The sequence below is a fragment of the Mizuhopecten yessoensis genome, unplaced genomic scaffold, assembly GCF_002113885.1.
Source record: "Mizuhopecten yessoensis strain PY_sf001 unplaced genomic scaffold, ASM211388v2 scaffold5185, whole genome shotgun sequence".
Classification (NCBI taxonomy): domain Eukaryota; kingdom Metazoa; phylum Mollusca; class Bivalvia; order Pectinida; family Pectinidae; genus Mizuhopecten; species Mizuhopecten yessoensis.
In genome coordinates this window covers 345,525-369,278 of record NW_018405922.1, presented here as the reverse complement: position 1 = coordinate 369,278, position 23,754 = coordinate 345,525, and the positions used below count along the sequence as shown (strand labels likewise).

General features: G+C 34.7%; 1 protein-coding gene across 1 annotated transcript; it reads left to right on the top strand.

The window, feature by feature from the left end:
* The first annotated feature begins 4,580 nt into the window (after positions 1-4,580).
* Positions 4,581-17,266, top strand: LOC110450355 (fucolectin-1-like). Its single transcript, XM_021497833.1, has 4 exons — positions 4,581-4,605; positions 6,055-6,288; positions 11,387-11,635; positions 17,052-17,266. The coding sequence occupies exons 1-4, from the start codon at positions 4,581-4,583 to the stop codon at positions 17,264-17,266; spliced, it is 723 nt and encodes a 240-aa protein (XP_021353508.1).
* The last annotated feature ends 6,488 nt before the right edge of the window (positions 17,267-23,754 follow it).

Genomic DNA, 23,754 nt, shown 5'->3' with positions numbered 1-23,754 from the left:
TTTCCAACCAAACGGTTCTTTTCATAACAAAACTCGTATTTTATAAGTATATTTTATTTCCGTACATTTTACAGTCACAATCTTTCCAGTCGCATTATCTTTTCTTAAGTATCAATACAGTTACTAAGATTTCATTATAATATATATCTTAGAATATATTTCCATGCTGAATAGTTTGAACATGAGGCTCTATAAAGTGAGATGTAGAAATTGAACTTATAAGTACCAACAATTTAAAACAAGTTATTAGCAAATGACTTTCTATCGACGAGTATGTAATTATTACAAATTATAATCAGAAACGTCAGACTCAGTGCATAATTATCCCTCACTTCCATACTAAACATTAAACGAGGAAACACAATATATTATCTTAAGGAATACAAAAATGTAGATTATTTAATATATATATGAAAATAAATTGCAAAACTTTAATTCATTTTAAATAGATTTACAACATATAAGAGATAAACACTGCAAGATACATGTCTACTGTATACTAAACATACCAAAACCGATAACAAAAGGACAAAACAAAAGTGATAAATTATAAAATCCTGAAATGCTTCGACGAATGTAGGCACTCTTGGAAAAGAGTACAAGGTCCCTGAATCATATGTGGATCAGTTCTAAAAATCTAGTTTCAAGCAATTAATTGAACTAAAATGGAATTCAGACCAACGACTTATATTTTTCGACAGTATATAGAAGATACTGTTAAAGACTGGAATTTCATGCAAACGTTTACTCTTTAATCGACTTATTCCATGTTCTTAAAAAATTCTTTAACGAAAAAAAATATTTAACAAGAAATAGTAATGATGTCTGTTTTAAAACCAATTCTAGACTGCAAAAAATAATCATACAACTACCTTAATTCACAATTGTCTACGGAAAAAGAACAATTAACTGTTTAAATGATATTGTAGCTATATACTAAACGTTTTAATTCATGCAAAATAGTATTTGTTTGATGACTACCTATGTGCCTTTTTACACTTCGAAATCCAAAGCAGGTTTAAGCACGCTGTTCTGAATGTTTTGGAAAATATAATACAAACGAATATATTGCTTACGGATGAAAGCCAGGTCAGAGTATCTAGTATCGTGGCAATCAACTTACTGTCATTTATTTGCAGTTTCCTTTGTAATGAGCTGACTTCAGATAAGGAAGTCAAAAAAACGTAAAATAACGCTATCGTATTTGGAAGTTCAGCTATAAGAAAAAGGCAAACATTAGCTAGTGACATTTGCACTACTTGCACCAGATTTTTAGAAGTAGACATTGTTTGATTCTTCTCTTGTAATGCATGTCTTTTGTTTAAGTATCGTATATTTCTACGGATCCCCATAATCTCAAAGATCAACAAGAAGAAGCATAGTAAAAACTGAAGAATAATGGTTCTTAGTAAGAAACCGGATAGGTTCAAAGGCAGCATCCACTGCTCACTTTCATTCGATAAAGCAGTAGACATCGTGGTGATATCTTTATTAAAAACATCTTTCGATTGAACTACTACAGATTCCATATTGAAAAGGACTATCAAATTCGGTGTAACTATTACAAGGATGATACAAAAAGCTAGCCAAATGTAAATACGAGCGTATTTAATTCTGAGATACTCTTTTACCTTGAAAGGGAAAGAAATGATAAAATATTTCTGGAAAGAAAGTCCAAGCGTTATGGATATTGACATGCTATGAAACATTGATGGTAAAATTTCAATTGACAGAATTATTATGATACAAAAGTTGTATGAGATGAAGTCGGTATATCCCTGAAATACAATAAGATACAAGATAGTTGGTAATTGAACCATGGCTGATAATGTATCGAATATTGACTTCATTTGTAACAAGACGGTGTTACAATTATTCGACACATGCCTAGAGAGAATATAGAGCATAAACCCATTGATAATGATAGTTATAATTCCAATGATTGGCAAAATGTAGCGAAAGTACAATTCGCTCGCTTGTGAATCCAAATATCGTGTTTCCACGCTGAATACGGCTTCTCCAATATAGTGGTACTCATCACAAACGTCCGGTTTTCCGTTCCCATCACAGTACAACTCAAAAAATCTCCATTTCGTAACCGCCGTGTTTGGGTTTGCTGTTTCGAAGAGTTCTACCATATCAAAACGTTTCCAAAATTCAGAGCCGTTAGTATCAGGAAAAACTTCCTCACACATTCCAAACGCTCTGCCATACTCTTGAGTACAGCTTGTGTAGTCAGGCATAGTATTGTTCAACGCCATTTGTTCACAAAATTCGGCTAATGTCGATAACCATATCAACATTTCCTTGATAAACGCTGATGGAACAGTACCTAACTGCAAGAACATGGCAGACATGATGTTAACACATAATTCAAACCGCTCTTTTCCTGGATGTTCTTGATTCCATTCTGAGCACAAAGAACGAGTGGTATTTTCCATATTTATCCGTTTGATGTTGCTTTTAGGGATATTTATGTTAAAGCGTAAATTCCGATGCAGTTGTGTTCCGTTTGCGTTTTTGAAGACTTGGTTGAGGAAATGGACTGTCTTTCATTACAGATATTTGACAAAGAACTTGAAAATATGTCTACATGCACTAGTACTAGTATCTTTGCTTGACTCAAGTGTCATTATCGCCGTGCGGTATGATGATTAGCGATTTGCTTAGGTGTATTATATACAACAGTGATTTCGTAATCCTATTGTTAGCCACACCCTCTGAAGTGAATTGTATACATTTGATAACGTAATTCTATATTGAGCCAAATCTTCTGACATTAATTATATACCGATATTTTAGCTATATACATGTTGTAAGCCACGCCTTAAGACGCATTTCGTCTATATATTTTTTTTGGCTCATACAGAGATGATATTTACTAGCTATATCCACGTAGTTAAAGTTGGGGGCAAATCGAAGTTGTAATTAGTAGGTTTGTTGCGCACGCATGAAGACAATACTTTTGATTTACTCCTCTTCACTACTTAAATAATCCCTGTGCACTACCTTGCTGATTGCGGTCGATAACTTAACTCAAGCTAATAAGAACAAGAAAATGTTTGTATAGTTGTTTACAATGATACGAAATACAGGAACATTATTTAATTTACTATTTACTATGAAATTTACATTTTTGTGCATACCACTGAAACATGTTTATATCGACTACCGATGGTGAATTCACACTTTCATGAAAGTAACATCCCTACACACGGTGTTTTCACATCGCAGTTGATTCGGTATTTGATATCCTATTCCGAATATCATGACTTCTCTGATAGATGTCGACTGCTGACAGACACGCTTACAACAAGTCGTGGTGAAGACCGTTTACATCGAACGAACGTTTTGATATTATTTTGTCCACAAAAATGATACCAGAAATGATACTTCATCAACATTCACATCTGCAAGTGCAGTTAGGTAAACATATTAACAAAACATCAAGGTGTATATGAAATGATACAACATTGCTATCGAACACAATAAAGTTCTTGTCATCAAGGAACTCCGTTATTCTAGCAACTTCATCCTCAGTATATCAGCTTATCCTAGTTTAACCTAGTATTCATCAAATACAAATGTAATTTTTCAGCAATTTATTTATGTCATTTTCCGCTATTCTGAAGAAAGCTCTTACGATAAGAAAACAGCTCCATCAGTTTTTTTTATGAGGTATGGTTAAGAGTCGAAAAGTCACATGTTTTGATAGAAAAGACATTTTGGAGGAACCTTTGTTCAAAACTAATCTAAATATAATTTGAATTATTTAAAATGAGGTTGACCTGCATTTCATATCTCAAATAAACAGTGTCACAATACAACTGTATGCGGTTTTTAGTTCAAGAGAAGTTTAGATAACGGTTTGGTTTAGCAACTAAAAATCAAGCGATTAAACGTTGTTTATAATCCTTATATCTTTGTCATATATTAAATCTATGAAACATGATGTATCATATACAAATGTGCATTAGTGTATGTTGTTTCAGGAGTTAAATATATGAAAAACCTGTCGTCGTTTTACTGTAATATATATATATCGATATTGTTGATGCATAATTAACAATAAATAGTATCGTAGTATGTTTAAAGTCTTACTAGCTTTTAAAATCATCATTACATTTTATCAACATATCTTTCCAACGGAATAGTAAAATTCACACACCTTTTGTGGGGTTTTCTCTGCTCATTCATTAACCGGTATATAATCTTAAATTTGTTCATTACGTTGAAGAAACGTATTCGATAAAATATGTTTTTAAAAGGTTCAATGATCTACGAATGCTTCAAAATAGCGTTCCACATAATGTGTAAACAAGATATTGGCGGCTGAATTCACATCAATACAATACCCTATAACGATCGTCTCTACACGTTGCACTGAAAAAGTGACATCAATGGAAGCAGGCCACATGCATTATATATAGCGTTATAGTGTTATGCTAGTGTATACACGGCGAATTTCTTCCATATGACATATTGGCTAGTATCAACACATTTCGTTGCCGGTCCAGAACAGCTGTGTTATCAACATATTCACTGTAATGACCATGTACATTGGGATACTTTTACTACTCATGGTCCATGGTTCTACGAGCTTAGGTAAGTATATTACATTTTACCGATCAAACTAAGTTGCATCTTCATATTCTATGCAACTATCTATAACATGATTCACCAGTGAAATATGAGGAATTATCTGTATAAAAAAGTGTATCTTCTCTGCAGTGAAGTTAGCAAAAATGTTATATAATCACAAGTAAAGATATCACGTACTATTGTCTAATTAAAACGGTACTTTCTCGTAACTGCTTAGATTTTTATTTTCAAATTAAGATGAAGCGGAAGCAGAATAAGTGGTTGTTTTTTGGTGCACGTTCGCAACATACATTTTTGTATTAATATGACTACACCATTTGTATGAACTTTGTTTAAACGTCTTGCGAGAAACTAGCAGCAAACAGAATAACGTTGAGCTACTGGTTCAAAATGGCGATCAGACCTGTTGTCATTGGCAATTTTCTGACGCAGCTATACCTGCCTCATGTTACTTTCAAGAAGGTAATAAAAAGAAAATTCAATGGTTTTCCCGTTGAATATGATATATATCTCACTCGTTTGACGGCGATATACCAATGTTTCAAATATCGATTTTCTGTAATACTTAACAATAAATGTGTTTTTTTTTGGACCAAACATCTAACTAAATTTCCACTTATTTAAGCTATGTATATCATATTCAGTATAACCGTATTATTTCTGTTTTTATTGACTATGATATGAAACTTATTCAACACTGACTGAACTTTGACCTATGTTTATAAGGCTATCATATGCTGCTGCGGCCATTTTGGACACAAATATGTGTTTTTGTTAGGGTTTTATATAACTAAAGAGAGATCTACTTCATACATGGGGGTTGTTGCAGTTTCCAAGGGAAGTTCCGTCTACAAGGCCACGGAAACCTCGGTTTATTACACTGGCGAGTCTCTGTCCTACTGATGAAGGCCAAATATTTAGCTTTGTCGTGGGTTGTGATCAATAGAGCAGGGATTAGTATTGTACCACATCTACAATGTAACAACACTTCGTATTGGTACAAAACATATATAATTGGAGATATATTATATAAGGACCATGCTTGTACAACACTGTGAAAAACCTCGTACTGCAAATATATCTGCCTTGTCCATTATTAGTGTTCAACTAGGTTTATGTTTTCTCCACATAAACGTTATACGAAATCGCAAATAATGGCTGTAATAAATACCTTTTTCTTTCGTGCAACCGTTCGACTATTTCCTTTTGGAAATTTGTTTAATTTAGTTGTGCTTTTCATTACAGTTGAAGATACGTGTTACACTTAGCCTGCACGTATACACTATTACCTTCATTTTGTCACGTTATTTGCTTCATATGTTTGTTCGCTGATGTGATTCCTGAGTGTAGAAAACGTTTCCTTTTATTAATGCAGCCTTATCATTTATTTGATATCCATCACAGTTCACTTCACAACAGTGCTTATAACCGACTGTTTTATCCGCATTTTAGATGTCCGATGTGATTACTACAGAATTGAGGACAGATACAGTGACGTTTTACCTGTATCGAACATCCTATGGATCAGAACAAGGAATCTTGTGAGCTGTATCAATGAATGCCACATTGCTGCAGACTGTGCGTCAATCTTCTACGGCAATGGGTTGTGTTATGGATATGTACGAAAACTACACGACGAGGTTTCAACAACTGTTAGCATCGGAATTAAGTACTATGAAATAGCAGGTAAAGTGATTAAAGATTAAGAGAATCCAAAATAGTTCACTAACACAAAACGGTTCCTCGATAGCTCAATAGAATATGCGTAACAGGAAATATTTTGCATCCATATATTACTAAGGAGGACTTATTTCATGGGTCATTTTGTTGATGACTATTGCAAGAAGCCAAACAAAGTATATATGTACAGAAAAATAAGGTATTTTTTTCTAAATATAACTCATCAGTAATACACAGATAAACAGAAGATATATAGATTATCAATTATTACATGTATTTTAAAAAGCGTACAGTTGCCCAGTTAATATTTTATTTTGTTCAGGTTTGTAACTTTGACATATTGCTAATTCTTGAAAATAATCTCAACCGTGTCAGAATAAAGTCCCATCAGGTCATGACTTATAATAAGGAACAGATAGATTACTGTGAAATCACCAATTTTCGTGTTTTTTTTAAATTTCTCTGGGTAATCGACATTCAGAAATGCAAAGGTCCACGAAGTAAGTTTGATATAAAGCAATTCTCCGTTTGAGTGGGTACTCGTAATCCACGAACTCTTGTACCCACGTACTGGTGTTTTGTCGGGAAACCATGAAGTTTTGGGCCCAAGAAAACATCTGATTTTACAGTATCTGTCAATGTAATCACTTCATGGCATTACATCAAATAATCCCTAGCAGCACATTTAAAAAAAAATGTTGATATCGAAAATCAGTTGAGATGGTTTATTATCATCGATTAATTATCGTCATGTTTAACCCGATTGAGTTTCACTGCTTACAAAGTCTATTTGCTGCAAATATAAAAATAAAACAAATTAGAACCGAAACCGGATGTTATTTTCGGATGCTGACATGTATGTTGAAAGACACAAGACACTCACGACTATAGCCAATCTCATTAAAATCAGATGTTAATAAAAAAAATACCTACGGCTACGGTTCATGCGGTACGTGATAATGAACAGCTGTATTTATTCAGATTGGACTATAGCGAGACAACTGCAGCTGTGTCTAAACAAACTTCAGACATTGGCAAGTGAAAATGGCTTTACATTCTCAAGATCAAAAACTCCGAAAGTTACACAATGATCCCTGTTTAACTCTAGACGGAACTATTATTCCAGTTGTTCGACAAAGAAATTTTCGTGGACTTATTTTCGACTCAAAATTATCCTTTTTGCCTCATAACAAATATTTAAAAAATAAAGCTTTAACTTTTCTCAACGTACTATCCCTTACATATTGGAGAGCTGACCGTGATGTGCTGCTGTGTCTATATCGCTTATTTGTTCGTTCAAAGCTTGATTATGGTTTCATTATATATGGGTCAGCCCGCAAGTCATATTAGCAGATGCTCGGCCCAGTTCATCCGTCCGTTTTAGGTGCTTTTCGCATAGGTCTGGCCTTTAATGAAATTGAAAATAATAAAATTAACAAAACAATAATTTGTTCTGACTCTCTGTCACTATCTGTCTCGTTTTGATCTGGTGTAACGGGTTTTTGTAATATTAAACAAATTATGAGCATGTTTATTAGCAAACACGCATCTGAAAAATATGTCAAAAAACTAAATGCCTGTTGTTTGTAGACCTTTTTTTACAAGAATTTAAAACTATTACCAATTCGGCGTCCTTTTTGAAAATGTGTATTAATGTGTATTCCTTGCGATTCAAAAAAGGCCAAAATTTCACCTTTTTTGACTCTAGATTGATCACTTAAATTGTCATTGTTTTGCCAATTTTTAATTGTAGCAGGTTCAATTTTGCTGTTCAACTTTATAATGTTTAATATGATAAAAAATAATATGCAACAAACTGGAAAATTATACATTATTGATTTTTTGTGTGCATATCTAGTGTAACTGAAGCACTTTTAATTTTTGACCCTGAAAAAGAGAAACACATTTTCTTTTAATTCATTAAATATTAAAAAAAGTTTAATAGCAGAACTTTTTATATCAAGCGTTTAAACTGCAAAACATGGTAAAAACGTGAGTAAATTTTCATTAAAAAATTGGGGGTAGGAGTAACTAAAATCGGCTTTCTAAGTTAAAAGAATAAGATTAAGAAATTTTACTTCCATAATTTAAAAGAAAATAATATTTTTATCAATTCTACAAACATTCATACATATCTAATAACACACTAGGAAGAAATTGTATGATTTTGTTCTGCAAATGGTCAAAACCCAAAAAATCACCTAAAATCACATGTTGTGTTAAATTGGTACCTTTGACCGATCATAGCACAAAAACGAACACACATGGCTACATTTTGCGTAAGGAAGACAGTCCTTATTTTCATGCAAGCGATCAACTATTTACAGTCAAACATTTTATGATTATATGCGCTGATTTCAAAAAAATACGTGACTCTATTGATCTTTACAATCCAATATGATATATTGTGCAGGCAATTTGTTCGATATTGATGTATTTCTTTAATCATTTCCATATGCTTCGCTATTAAGTTTTGGTTTGATGTGTTTATTTTCGTGAATGTTACTTTTTACAGTATTGTTGGCCCTAAATGACTCACATTGTCTATAAGGTCGGCATCAATTCCGCGCTATTACAAGGAGAAAAACACGAACATATCGCAGCTTCCCAAAACACACACGCATACACTACACGCATGCATCTTGCACACAGGGGAGGCCTTGCTTAAATGACAATAGCTGTTAATAGGACGTTAAACATTACTAAACCAAACCAAACCAAAAATTGTCGATGGGCCGTTAAATAATACCAAAACACTCGTGCGAGTGCGCCTATAACATTATATCACAATGCCACTGTATTATAATAGTCTTTTTTTTGTGAGAATCCATGTGAAGAAGGATGGCATTGGGAGTAAAATTTACTTGAGTAATATTAAATAAGATGCTTATGAAATTAGTAATATGTTTCATGAGCTTTTAATTATGTATATACATTGCGTTGTCAATATAAATGCCTATATTATGAACCGATATATACTTTAGTGTGTCTATATTTTTTTTCCCTTCTGTCCATTGATTGGTTAATTAATATGCACACTTTCTGTGTATTAAGTACAACTTCCATAATTTGACATATTTCCAAACCTTGATACTATAAGACTTTGGAACGTTCAGCATAAAGGGGAATGGCTACACCTGGTTCACCCGTTGTCAATATAATGTGACCGGGCGGAATGCTGTGTTGGGTGCCTTTGGCATGATATTTCAGTGAGATAGCACTATAGAGTCGGCATCAGATCTGCGCTTTCACAAGGAGGCAAATACACCAACATACCCTGTCGTCGGCATGCATTCACACATGCACGCTTCCACAAAATACATGAAGAAACGTCTTTAAATGACCCTTAACTTTTAAAAGGACGTTTAACAATCTATAATCAAACCAAATCCAGGAGCTGTCACGGCAATTAGCCACATTGAATCAATGTAATAGGACATTGAACAAATTTAAACCAAACTAAACTAAACTTATTTGACTTTGTACTACAGTTGTAATATCGAACGGCGTTACACGATGAGCGGTGTATGCACTGTGTATGCACTTATGCGCACGATGAAAAACTGTCCGGTATAGCTTACGTTACACTGTGCTATAGTTATCGCACATATGTTCGATACGTATTGTTGATGATAGTTATGCGTTTTGTATAAATATACTACTAATCTGTATTTTGTATACACCGATTCTGTAATGTCATGATACCTCTATCCCATAATACTCGGGTGTAATAAAGATGGTTACCTGCTAGTCTTGCCTGTAACACGTGTTTGCTTTTTGTGTGAGTTTTCCTGTCAGTAGAACGTCCCAGAACTCAACGATTAACAAGTATCATGGTTGATATATATTTAAGAATGTAAGTGAATATGATGATACATTTAAACGTATATCTTACGCTGTTAAGGTATGTTGCAATATCAAGAGCCAAATTTGTTTTGAAACGTTTTTAATCGACAAATGTGCAGATAAACTGTCATTTACATATTCGTACTGTGCTCGAACATAACATGTTAATAAAGCGGTCTCGCCTATTACCGGTAACCTGTAAATTACCAGGTAACGGGTACATATTTGTATATCAATAGTCAACTGCGAAGGAAATTGCAATACAAAGGGTACCAGACACAATTAACACAGGTAACTATGCCAAGGTAATTAGGTCTAGATGTGCATTAATTGGTCCAATCACTAATGAACTCCAGTCGGCAACTCGGTATAAGTACGTGTACTTCAAAGGTACATGACAATACAATCCGTTGTATTGTGAAACGTGAACTGAGGTTAAGGAACAGTGCAAAATATACGTATACAATGTACCTGTTTAATTATTTCAATCGACCTTCATTTTCTTTGTTTACATCGATGAACCGCTGTAAATATATATCGCATATAAGTGCGCGTTTCAATGCATATTGGGTGATCATGCGTTCAATCGCCCAGTTTTGCGCACTATGTACACAAGGCTGGGCGATTTGTGTGGGGCATATGTTTGAACGATGTGCCATGGTAATCTTGGTACGTGCGATCACACAATTGTACAATTACCTATTTGGATTTAAACACTTTTGCACGTATTAATAATATTACATTGTTTATAAGTTTGACGTCGTTCTCATAAGTTCACTCGTCGGACCATCCCGGTTTCTGGAAAGTCTTCTACAAAGTGGACACAGGTGGACATTCCTGTCGATAGCATATCATATTGAAAACAAAACCTTATTTTATTTTATCAGCCCAATTTTTTTATTGATTTGGTGATTGCTTTCTGTTCTCAATAACAATGTGGTAGGTATACATATGTTGTCGTTATACTGAGACAGGGTATTATATTTGACTTTGTCGGGTCCTTAATATTTGCAAAATTTCAGTTCATATGACGTCACTATCACATTTGGCTAATCCAGATCCATTTTGAAGTTACATTCAGATAATAATTTCATAACCTTCAAAAATCAATCACTTTGTTCTTACTAACATTTTACCAGACACAATTCAACAAGCAAACGAGTATATACGTTAATTCAACAAGCAAACGAGTATATACGTAAAAAAATTAATATACATGATTAAATATGTCAAGAGAATCATTTTATTTATTCCACAGGGCCAGTTGGTAACTTAGCAGCCGGGAAACCTACCACCCAATCGTCGAGCCTTGACAACGCCGCCTTTGGTCCTCAGTACGCGGTGGACTCGCGACGCTACCCTATCCAGAATGCTCCAGAGTCTCTTCGTTCTTGTTCTCACACAGAAGTTGGCGGAAGAGGGGATGATACACCGTTCTGGGAAGTAGATTTGCTGTCCCGGCATAAGATTACATCATTGTCGTTTCTTAGTCGTAACGAATGTTGTGGTGAGTGGTAGCAATTGTATGGTTGCTGATATGTCCAATTTCGTTGTGTCATTATTTGTCATCGAAATAACGATGTGTTTTCATCTTGTCGACCCGAAATGATGTAAATTAAATAGCGGGGCAAACTATGTCATGTGGCTTAACAGCTTCATTTTCGTTAATCCCCGCAAATTGTTTAGTTGTTTCGTTATTTCGCTGCGAAAAGACAATTATTATCGGAACGAAAAATCGATGAACAACGTCATTTTATTGCCAAAAAGTAACGAAATGGCACATATCAGTCTTGTGATGGTTAACTGTTAAAAGTCACACCTTCCAATGTAATTGATATATTTGTTGTATTGATTGAATTCTATAACGTGGGTCCCTGCAGGTAGGGCGTAAGAATTGTACCTGCTCCCCCATAGCATGATCGTAAGAGGCGACTAAATTTGGGATCTTATCTTTTCTCTTCTTTCTAAACAACTTTCTTCTTCCTAATGTCTCCCTTGACAATGCCTCATATTTTGCCTTTAGCTGAGCGTTTGCCCCTGTTAGGGAGGCTTTGAGTTCTGCCCCCTGGTCGAAACATACCAGAGTCTGTAAAATGGTAGTTTCTGCTCCTGCTTAACGCTCAGCAATTTAGAAGTCGGACGACTGGTTCGCCCGTTGTCAGTATAATGTGACCAGGTGGGGTCTCCTGTTTGGTGTCTTCGGCAGTTTGTTTCAGTGAGGTAGCACTATAAAGTCGGCATCAGTTCCGCGCTATCACAAGGAGACAGACACGAACATATCGCAGCCTCCATAAACACACACGCATACAATACATGCATGCACCTTGCACAAAGGTGAGGCCGTCCTTAAATGACCATAGCTGTTGATAGGACGTTAAACATTACTAAACCAAACCAAACCACACTATAACGTGATGGTTCTACAATGTATATAGTGTTGTGGTCATACTTTTCAGAGTGATTATTACATATATGGTTAGTGGTCACACTTTCCAATGGTATAGTTATATTTGGTGTAATGTAAACCCGTGGAATTCTCGTCACCTGTGACATTTTCCAAGTTGTGAAAATAACGCAGGTGTCTAACACAGAGAAAATATAGATCAACACAAAGGAAATTAAGAAACATTTCAAGTCATAACGGTCATACCTCCCGGTCACTCATTCTTAATGTTAATAACATGTTCTGTATCGTAGCTTGAGCACACCAACATACCCTGTCTCCTGCATACACACACGCAAGCAAGAATACACAATACGCATGGAGGCACGCCATTTAATGACCTAAGCTGTTAATAGGACGTTAAACAAAATTAAGCCAAACTAAAACGTAGCTTCAGGCCTCATTCTTGACATTTGTAATACTGTATATGTGCAATACTCGGACGTTATGCAAAATATACCTATCTGAAATTAAATATGTACCATGCACTTTATTTCGTATCTTCTGGAATTTGTTATTCAAATTACCATGTTGCAATTTGTCAAAAATAGCAATAGGTCTGAAAGAGGGTTTGTTTGATCTGACATTTTTCTACATGTACCTCTGCTTGGTCGGTTTTTTTCTGTTTCTTTGTATGGGTTATTGATTTTTACATATGCCATTTTGTGTCTTTCTATGATTTATATGATCGGGGGAAGTTTCTACCTTTCTGTTTAGAGGATATTGAGCAACCCAAGAAAACACCTGCCGTATCCCACTGCATGTGTGTCGTAGGCGACTAATGTATGGTCCCCTACAAAATCTTTGTTTTTATTCTGTGTCTTCTCGTGAGAGGATATTGAATTTACCTGCTGCCCCCATTTAAAGAAATGGAATTATTTTTTATTTTCTATCTTTCCTGTCATCCTTCTGTTCTATCTATTTTCCCTTAAAGTGGTGTTGTTCTTGGCAAATGTCCTCATATGACACTGGCTGTTGCGAGGACGTTAAGCCAAAACCAAACAAACAATTAGTCATACATTTTTGTCGTAGTTTCTCAAACAGAGGGCACACAACAAATCACTACAAGCGTCTAACACTTTCGGAATAATATAATCATTAAGTGCAATGCTTGCGATAGGCTGATTAAGCATAAAGTCAAATATACTGTAAGAAGTATCGATGGTTGACACTTAATAACTACAACGTTATATAACTTAAGGATCCATGACCCACTGCAAACAAAGCAGTAGAGAATTCTACTGCAGTTTTTGTATCTGGAGTAGTCTGCCTTTAAATTCATTTTCGAAATAACGCTAGAACAAGACGGCTAAGGTACTACCGTTAACTAGGTATATCGGTCTCTGAAAGCACAGTCAAAAGAATGGAGGTCCGAAGTTTGAATCCTTGCATGGCCCTGATACATCGGTACACTCAGAACGCACTTGTTTATTTATTTATTATTTCTTTCATTGTCTTATAAAAGTTATATCAGGTATAAATGTCTTTCCTGATACAAGTTGTAAAATGTATAGTGTTNAATTTATAGTGTTTTTCGGGGGAAATGTTTTCATAGCAAAGTAACATTGGTTTTCATTGTTACGGGGACAATCTATCATTTTTACCGTATATAAACGCTATTGTACGCATCCCCTTATATTCGTGTCAGATGTTGGTCTCGACCTTACCGTTGATTTTGTATTATGTCGTCTTTTTGTTGTATATCGATCTTCTATAGATAGAGCCTAACGAGGCGAATATCGATTCCGAACAAGTAACAGTTATGTTAATAACGTTTTTTTTATGTCAGTAATCAGAAAGCAAAAATATTTTCACTAGATGTCCGAATCATGCAAAGCCATGTGCTACTATATATTTAATATTCCTCATCGCCTGATTACTGTAATACTTATAGACGTTGAGCAAATACGCCACACTTTCAATGTTTGGGATGCTCTATGAAAATAAAATGCATACTTTTGTTCGGTATAGAAATAATAAAAACGACATCTGGACTAAGTATAGGAAGATTTTAAAAACAAGTAGGGAAGATACTCTGAACACCTCATATAGAAAAATCAAAACGTTTCACACGAGACGGAACTAATTTCACGAAGGAATTAGTTCAGGAATAGTAGACAAGCTTATATCGCTTGATTAAATACAGTCTTAGTCTCTAATCCTAGACAACATACTATCGATGTACGCGGGTATTAAGTTGTAACAAAGGTCACTGTGTGTCTAGTACATTGAGTTTGGNACCTCATATAGAAAAATCAAAACTTTTCACACGAGACGGAACTAATTTCACGAAGGGATTAGTTCAGGATTAGTAGACAAGCTTATATCGCTTGATTAAATACAGTCTTAGTCTCTAATCCTAGACAACATACTATCGATGTACGCGGGGATTAAGTTGTAACAAAGGTCACTGTGTGTCTAGTACATTGAGTTTGGATCAGTGATGCACCTTATGTTCCCTCAACATAGTATGAATGTGCTTTGAATTCAGAAAAAAACATCCTATTATTGTTGCTTATATCTAATATGTAACTAACATAAAAATGAATATGACACACACATATAATTGCATCTTTAAAATCTGATAAAAAATACTGACGAAAATAAATTTTACAGCTGCTTCTACGACTCATCGGTGAATCTAGGGGCCAAAAAGCTGGAAATTCTTATTGTCAAACCTAATGTCGAAGTGCAATATTCAATCTTAAAGTTTCTAAACCTAAATTATGTCTAATGTGTGTATATTTCGAACTGTGTCACTACCCCAAAGACATAAATGTGGCCATTAAGTTCATAGCAAACTTCTTCGATTATAAAATCCTCCATTACTGTCTTCCACTTTGTTTTGGAAAGATCAGAGTAACACACACATAGGTGAATGCACTTATACATTTTGATTTTGTTTATTTAAGCCAAACATGAGTTTCCCTTCGACATACAGTTGTTTCCTCCGTCTATGACTAATCGGTGGTACTGGGGACCAAAACAATGGAAAATATCAATCAATTGAACGTCATAACACTACAACACTTNTTTCTAAACCTAAATTATGTCTAATGTGTGTATATTTCGAACTGTGTCACTACCCCAAAGACATAAATGTGGCCATTAAGTTCATAGCAAACTTCTTCGATTATAAAATCCTCCATTACTGTCTTCCACTTTGTTTTGGAAAGATCCGAGTAACACACACATAGGTGAATGCACTTATACATTTTGATATTATTTATTTAAGCCAAACATGAGTTTCCCTCCGACATACAGTTGTTTCCTCCGTCTAGGACTAATCGGTGGTACTGGGGACCAAAACAATGGAAAATATCAATCAATTGAACGTCATAACACTTCAACACTTATATCAGAGGCAACTGTATCAGATATATGTAACTTCACAGGTCTAACGTTTTGTTTAAACCCTTCATTTTTACCTTTCGTGAATCGTTATGAATAACTAAAATTCATAAAATCGATATACTGTTCTTTTGTTGCTTAAATGATACCTCCATATAACGTCTCTCGCTTCATTTGCCACCTTGCTAATTGATATAATGTTCTTCTTTTGCTTATATTAAACATCGACATACTGTAATGTCCCTCCTCGTTTTATTTGCCACCTTGCTTATCGTCAACTTATGCAAATTATAATATAACTAATTGATATACATGTAATGTTCTTCTTTTGCTTATATTAAACCATGATATAATGTCTCTCGTTCTATTTGCCAACACAGGTTATCGCCAACTTATCCTTTTGTCTATATGTCCTTTTCTCGATTTTTCTTGGTTCTTTCTCTCTCTATAGACTGCCGAATCCCTTCATAACATCAAACGTTCACATGACAATATTACGGCAGCATAACATGATTTTCTGTTAGCACAGACTAGCTCTCAGTATGAATATATTCTGTTTAAATTTCTATGGATTTGACCAGGTCTTCTATGCGCCGATATCTACATGCGCAACACAATATACAGTAGACAGAACATCAGGTTATAATTATAGAGACTGAAACGCAGTAACTATTACCGATTTAATATTTATCCGAACATGGCAGGTAGCTCATTAATGCCGGATACAAATGTGTACAGATACAAAAGATAGCGTTGTGAAATCGATTGCGTATACATAATTATATTGAAAGCTTATTAGTGCTCCAGTCGTTTAAATCAATCGCATCACAAGTTGTTATAAATATTCCTTCTAAACATTTTCGTAAACATAATTGAGTGTATGGTTTTCAACTGGTATTTGTGTTTTCCTAATCAACTACATGAAAAGCGCGATGCCATTTACAGGCAGTTTTATATTTTAACAGCTTATTGTGATGATGTCTTAGGAGTTACATAATATGACACGTTTGGTAATGATTTAGCCTTTTTTCTGGTTGCTGTTTGTTCTAAATACGAAATTTCCACCTGAAAATTCAAAACTTGCGTCGTGTCGATATTTCTTCATAAGATGAATATGCCTATTTCGCAGGTGAACGCAACACTGGGTTAAACATTACTGTGGCAGAGACATCAGGAGGACCCTATGTTTTGTGTTCGTATTACCCCTTGGGAACTGGTTTTGTCGGTGAGATGAAGACGTTTTACTGTATTCAGCCATTGACCGGACGGTTTGTACGAATGTCACGTGACCTGCCTGTAATCAACGCATGCGAGATCGAAATATATGGTAACAAGTTGAACTAATATTGAATTACGTCATTCGTGTTTGCATGCATTCAAATACTTGCATAAATCAATTTGCACTGTATATTTCTACATATTGATACTATATATGTTGACTGATTTATTTTCAAGGTTCAAACGAGTGGTTGAATGTACAGATAATTCACATGACTTTATATGTTGATGTATCAACTTGTGTTTAAAAGGAATACTATTCTTTCTTTATCGTGCAGCAGTGTTGATTTTCTTTGCGTCTAATATACGTGTCGATTTTACCCGAGACGTATAAGGGTGTTTTTCTCACGCACCTTATGCGATCTTATTTTTTAACTCACCGGGTACGAAGGATCAAAGCGAGCTTATGCCATACCGTGGCGTCCGTCGTCCGTCCGTCGTCCGTCCGTCAAAAATTCCCTTAAACGACTTCTTCTTAACCTCTGATTGGAATTTAAGTAAATTTGACTGGAAGCATCCGTAGGTGGTGGGAATTTAAATTGTACAAATGGTTGGGCTGACCCCATTGTTTACATCATGTTTTTACTGATACATTTTACCGTTAATAATGGTTCGATTATGTTTGCATTCCTTTAATTCTTTATAGATCCTTGTATAACTGTCAAAAACTAAGCATTGGAAACTGGTTTTTTGGCATGAATGGAAAATAATTTCTGACAGGAAAACCATATATTCCTTGAATTTAAGGAAAAATTATAAAAATGAAATAACAAAAAAAGTATATCGACAACAGTGATCTGAATGTAAAACAAAACAGCGGGACTAGCCCGGTATTCGAACCCTGATCAATCCAGGTTGATGAACCTTCACTTTAGCCGAGTGAGCTACCTGGGCAAAAAAGTGTTCTGGCCACCTTTGCTAAAGCTTTATCCAAAACAGAAATTAATAGGAGTTTTCTGTAGATAGGAAAGATACAATACAGTGGGACAGGGATCCTTTAGTTATCAGATCCCATTGCTGTCCTTGTGCACTTTTACATATTGTACCTGTGTGACGCTATTGTTTTGAAGACTTAGAAAAGGGATGGAGGAATGTACCGGAACTACACTGGGTTCATCGTCGGCGGCCAGAAAGCTCTATTGCTTGAGCGTCTGTCTAGATTTCAGAGCGCCCCGAGTTCGAGGTCCGGACTTGCCGTGCATTTTTCTATCTCTTTTTATACTTGTACTCATATATTACTACCAGAACATCGCTTAAACACGTTCTGAAATAATTTTAGTTGTTAATAACATAAAAGGACGTTAAACAAGGTAAAACAAACCATTCAAGCAAGTCGCCAGATCTTTTGTTGTTTAACACTATTTATAAATATATTTCGTCAATCCATCAAAAGAAAGTAAATATATGCACACCTGATATAAAACCAGATAGAACTAAGGTTGTATTTAATGGAATTTTTGAAACTTTATTTGTACGTCTGATTGATTAATCTATTTATGTCGGTTGTGTTTAGTCAGTTTTAACTGTTTACATAATATAATCTCAATGTACATGTTCTAAAAAATCAGAATTTAAAACAGGTTCATTTGGTTCATTCATTTTAAAAATCCTACAATTTTAAGGTTCAACATATATGAAAAATATTGATCTAACTAAATAATGTGGCAAACCGCTGAATAAATATTGCTGCGAATCACACTATGAGATGTACAACGCACACATTAATTTGTAGACGTTTATCAGAAAGAGCAATAATGCTCAAGAAACTGCAATATCAAATAATTCACAATATAAACAAACAATTACAAACATAGCCACCAAGCTAATCATTTACGTACAGGTACCCATCTCCGCTACATAACGTTGGATGAATGTTTTCAAACAAGGTTCTGTATGTCATATATGGCAATCAAATTATCATATTGATCAATCTACTGCCAGATACATGCAAACGAGGCGTCATCAATATTTTATTGTTTTAAATTTGCATTGTATTACTATGTAACGGCCCATCAACACAATAGTGAACTACAGGGTACAAGGACAGCAATGAGATCTCAAAACTTAAATATTCCCGTTCCACGGTACTTTAGTTATTATGTCCCCCAAACGAAGTGGGGGACTTATTGTTTTTACTCCGTTTCTTATTATTAAGTCCGAAATGGGGGACTTTTTGGTTTTACTCCGTTTCTTATTATTAAGTCCCCCAAACGAAGTGGGGACTTATTGTTTTTACTCTGTTTCTTCTTCTTCTGATTGGTCGACATTTATATATTGTTCGATTTTGATAAAAAAAAGAAGGTTAATATGGGTATTAGGGGACTGCGAATTCAACCAGATATATGTCATTGCCATTGCAACCATACGGAGGCTTCGGATTGGTCGGAATTAAGATATTGTTAGATTTTGATAAAATATGGTATACAGGGGAATAAGAGGACTGCAAATTCAATCACATACGTTTCAATACCATAGCAACCATACAGAGACTTCTGATTGGTTGCAATTTAGAAATTGCTCAATTTCACTCAAATTTAGTATTTACATTGTAGGTGTACTATGACAATGTGGAGGGGAGGGGGCGGTGTGGCTAGGGGTTAGTCTGACATTCTGCTACCACTATAGCCCTCCACCACTAGGTCGCGGATTCGAGGCCTACGTGGGGCAGTCACAAGATACTGCCCCCAGGTCGGTCGTTTTTCTCCGGGAACTCCTGCGTTCCTCCACCACCAAAACCTGGCTCGTCCTTAAATAACCATGTTGTATTGATTCGGCTGCTCGTTATTTTTGAGATTTCCAGGAAAGATTTTTTGATGTATATATTTATGCCCGCGCTATGGCATTAAATAACTTTTTATCTTTACATTTGACAAATCAGTAAGTACTGTTTTTTAAAACGTGCCAACAAATGTCCCAGTTTTCTGGGTATACAAAAAGTAACAAACCAACATTCTGTTGCTTTATTTTCATATCACATACTTTAAAATCAAACAAGAACATTGAAGCGGTGCCGGTTCCCAACTTTTGAAAGGTTGTACCGTACTTGGGGTGCCACAGAAATCATTTACACTGAGAAAACATAAGATTGAAACATGCATTCACTCTTAAACAGGATCATAAACGCAAAAATAGAACGAAATATCATTGTACAAAGTGGTTCAACCTTTTTTTTGTAGTCAATATTATAGGGTACATCCAAATCTCGTATTAATTATGTAGCGGATTGTGGTGGCAGATTAATAATATGATTGATGAAATGAGTTCATGTCCCCACTATCTACCTAATAGACGAACGAATCCCCGGACAAATTAATTTCACGATTGTAAACTTGAAGGTATATAGGCCAAGAAGTTAAACAATAACGTTTGTATCTAATAAATATTATAACTTAGATAAAGGTGAACGGATGAATAATGACTCGGTTCATACCGACGAATGCACGTAAAACACATTGAACAATCAAGCTTAGGACACAGGAGACGTCTGTATGCAAGGTAAAATATAATAGAAATTTGTATAAGATATCAACTGTAAGAACCATCTGTATACAATACTAAATACAATAGACACCTACATACAATATCAAATGTAATAGACCTCTGTATACAATATCACATATTATAGGCATCTGTATACAAAATCAAATGTAATGAATGTTTATATGCATTATTAATTAAATAAAATATATCTGAATACAATATTAAAAGTAATAGACATCTGCTTATAGTATCATGTGTAATAGACATATGTGATAGACAACTGTATACAGTGTCAAATGTGAAAAAAACCTGTATACAGTGCCACATATGATAGGCAACTGTATACAGTGCCACATATGATAGGCAACTGTATACAGTGTCACATGTGATAGACAACTGTATACAGTGTCACATGAGATAGACAACTGTATACAGTGTCACATATGATAGACAACTGTATACAGTATCAAATATAATAAATATATGTATATAATAGCATGTCCCTGCAGGTAGGGCGTAAGAATTGTACCTGTTGCCCTCATTGCATGATCGTATGAGGCGTCTCAATTTGGGATCTTATCTTTTCTCTCTAAACAAGTTTCTTCTTCCTAATGTTTCCCTTGACAATGCCTCATTTTTGGCCTTTAGTTTAGCGTTCGCCCCTGTGAGAAAGGCTTTGGGTTCTGTCCTCTGGCCGAGACATACCAGAGTCTGTAAAAATTGTAGTTTCTGCTCCTGCTTAACGCTCAGCAATTTAGGAGTGGGACGACTGGTTCGCCTGTTGTCAGTATAATGTGACCGGGTGGGGTGTCCTGCTGGATGTCTTTGGAAGTATGTGTCAGTGTGATAGCACTATAATTCGGCATTAGTTCCGCGCTATCACAAGGAGACAAACACGAACATACTGCAGCCTCTCAAAACACACACGCATGTATCTTGCACACAAGAGAGACCTTCTTTAAATGACCAAATCTGTTTTGATAAGACGTTAAACAATACTAAACCAAACCAAACTAAACCAAGTATACAATATCACATGTAATATACATCTGTATACAATATCAAATATAAGAGACATCTGTATATAATATCAAATATTAGAGACATCTGTATACAAAAGTTATTTATATATATACATAGCTGATTTTATGTCGCGACACATAAACCCTCTATTATACCGTTTGACAGGTATTGTAAAAAAGGGTTGCTACGTTGTTTTGAGGTATTTGGTTGGCTAACATCCCCCGCTACAATCTGATTGACTGAAGGCCTCTTTCCTCATCTTTAAGAAAAAACTCAACGGCGCCATTTTGTGGCAGCATCTTTTTAGAAATGTATACCAAATTTGTCTTATGAAAAACCCACCCTCAGATGCCACCCGTTTAATATTGTTTTGTTTTATGGTATATATATATATATATATATATGTGTTGGCGTGGCGTAATCTTGTCGAATCCCAACCTAAGGATGTTAATTGACAGTAAATATCATTTTTATAGTTTGTGTCATGATGTCATTTATAATAAATTGTCATCTCATGATGGCCTTATTCAATTTTTATTTGCGTTGAGTTTTATGTGGAGTAGGCATGCATGTATATACAATATTAAATGTAATAGATGCCTATATACAAATATTGAACGTTATAGACATCTTTATACAATATCAAATGAACAAGACATCTAAATACTATACAATGTATAACAATGTAATAGACGCCTGTTACTAGTATATACCTCTGTACACGATTACTATTATATACGTCTGTATACACCTACTATTATATAAGTCTGTATATAATTACTATTATATACGTCTGTTTACAATTACTATCATATAAGTCTGTATATAATTACTATTATATACGTCTGTTTACAATTACTAGTATATGAGTCTGTTTACAATTACTATTATATACATCTGTTTACAATTACTAGTATATACGTCTGTTTACAATTACTATTATATACGTCTGTATATAATTACTATTATATACGTCTGTATATAATTACTATTATATACGTCTGTATATAATTACTATTATATACGTCTGTTTACAATTACTAGTATAAACGTCTGTATACACCTACTATTATATACGTCTGTATACACCTACTATTATATACGTCTGAATATAATTACTATTATATACGTCTGTATACACCTACTATTATATACGTTTGTATATAATTACTATTATATACGTCTGTATACACCTACTATTAAATACGTCTGTATACAATATGAAATGAATAATTAATCATAAAATAAAAAAAAAACATGCGAAAACCACAGAATCCATGACCCATAATTCAAACGCAATAGCGACTTGAACTAAGGCAAAATATATAGAAAGGAAATATTAGCAAAGACCATTGAATAGGTACATGAAGAATAACACCTGGGCCCGTATTCATGAAACCGTTCTCATGCTCAATCATGGAATCTGTGTTCAAACCAACTTTCATGTAACTCGCTTAGATCATGTCAAACGATCAAAATGTCAAATGTAAACATTGAAAACAGTATTTGGCTATAAGTCTCTTCAAAATGTTTCCAAATCATTGACAAAATAAGATTTATTTATTGAGTTATAACCAGAACAAAAAATTAGGCTTCTGGAAAAAGTTCTGGAAAAAAATAAGCGACTTATTCATCGATTTTTCATTGACTTTATTGCCCATAAGTTGAAACTGTTTTATAAGAGTTTTGTTTTTGCAGGGTGTCCCAGTTGTGTCGACTCAATGGAAATGTAATTGATCCTCTTCCATTTGATCCTAGAATGAGTGTCAGTTTCTAAACGACAATTTTAACGGTTAATCATCTATTAAGGTAGAGCGTAAGAGTGACAAAGCTTTGAATTTCACTTTTATACAGTGTCGTTAGGTCATCCAAGCCAGGTCAAGTGTCAGAGGTACCACACCCTTTTGTTGGTAACGCAATACATGTTAAATATAGTGTCAGAATAGCGAAGCCTAAGTTTCACCTTTATACAGTGTCGTTATGTCATCCAAGCAAGGTCAAGTGTCGGCGGTACCACACCCTTTTGTTGGAAACGCAATGCATGTTAAATA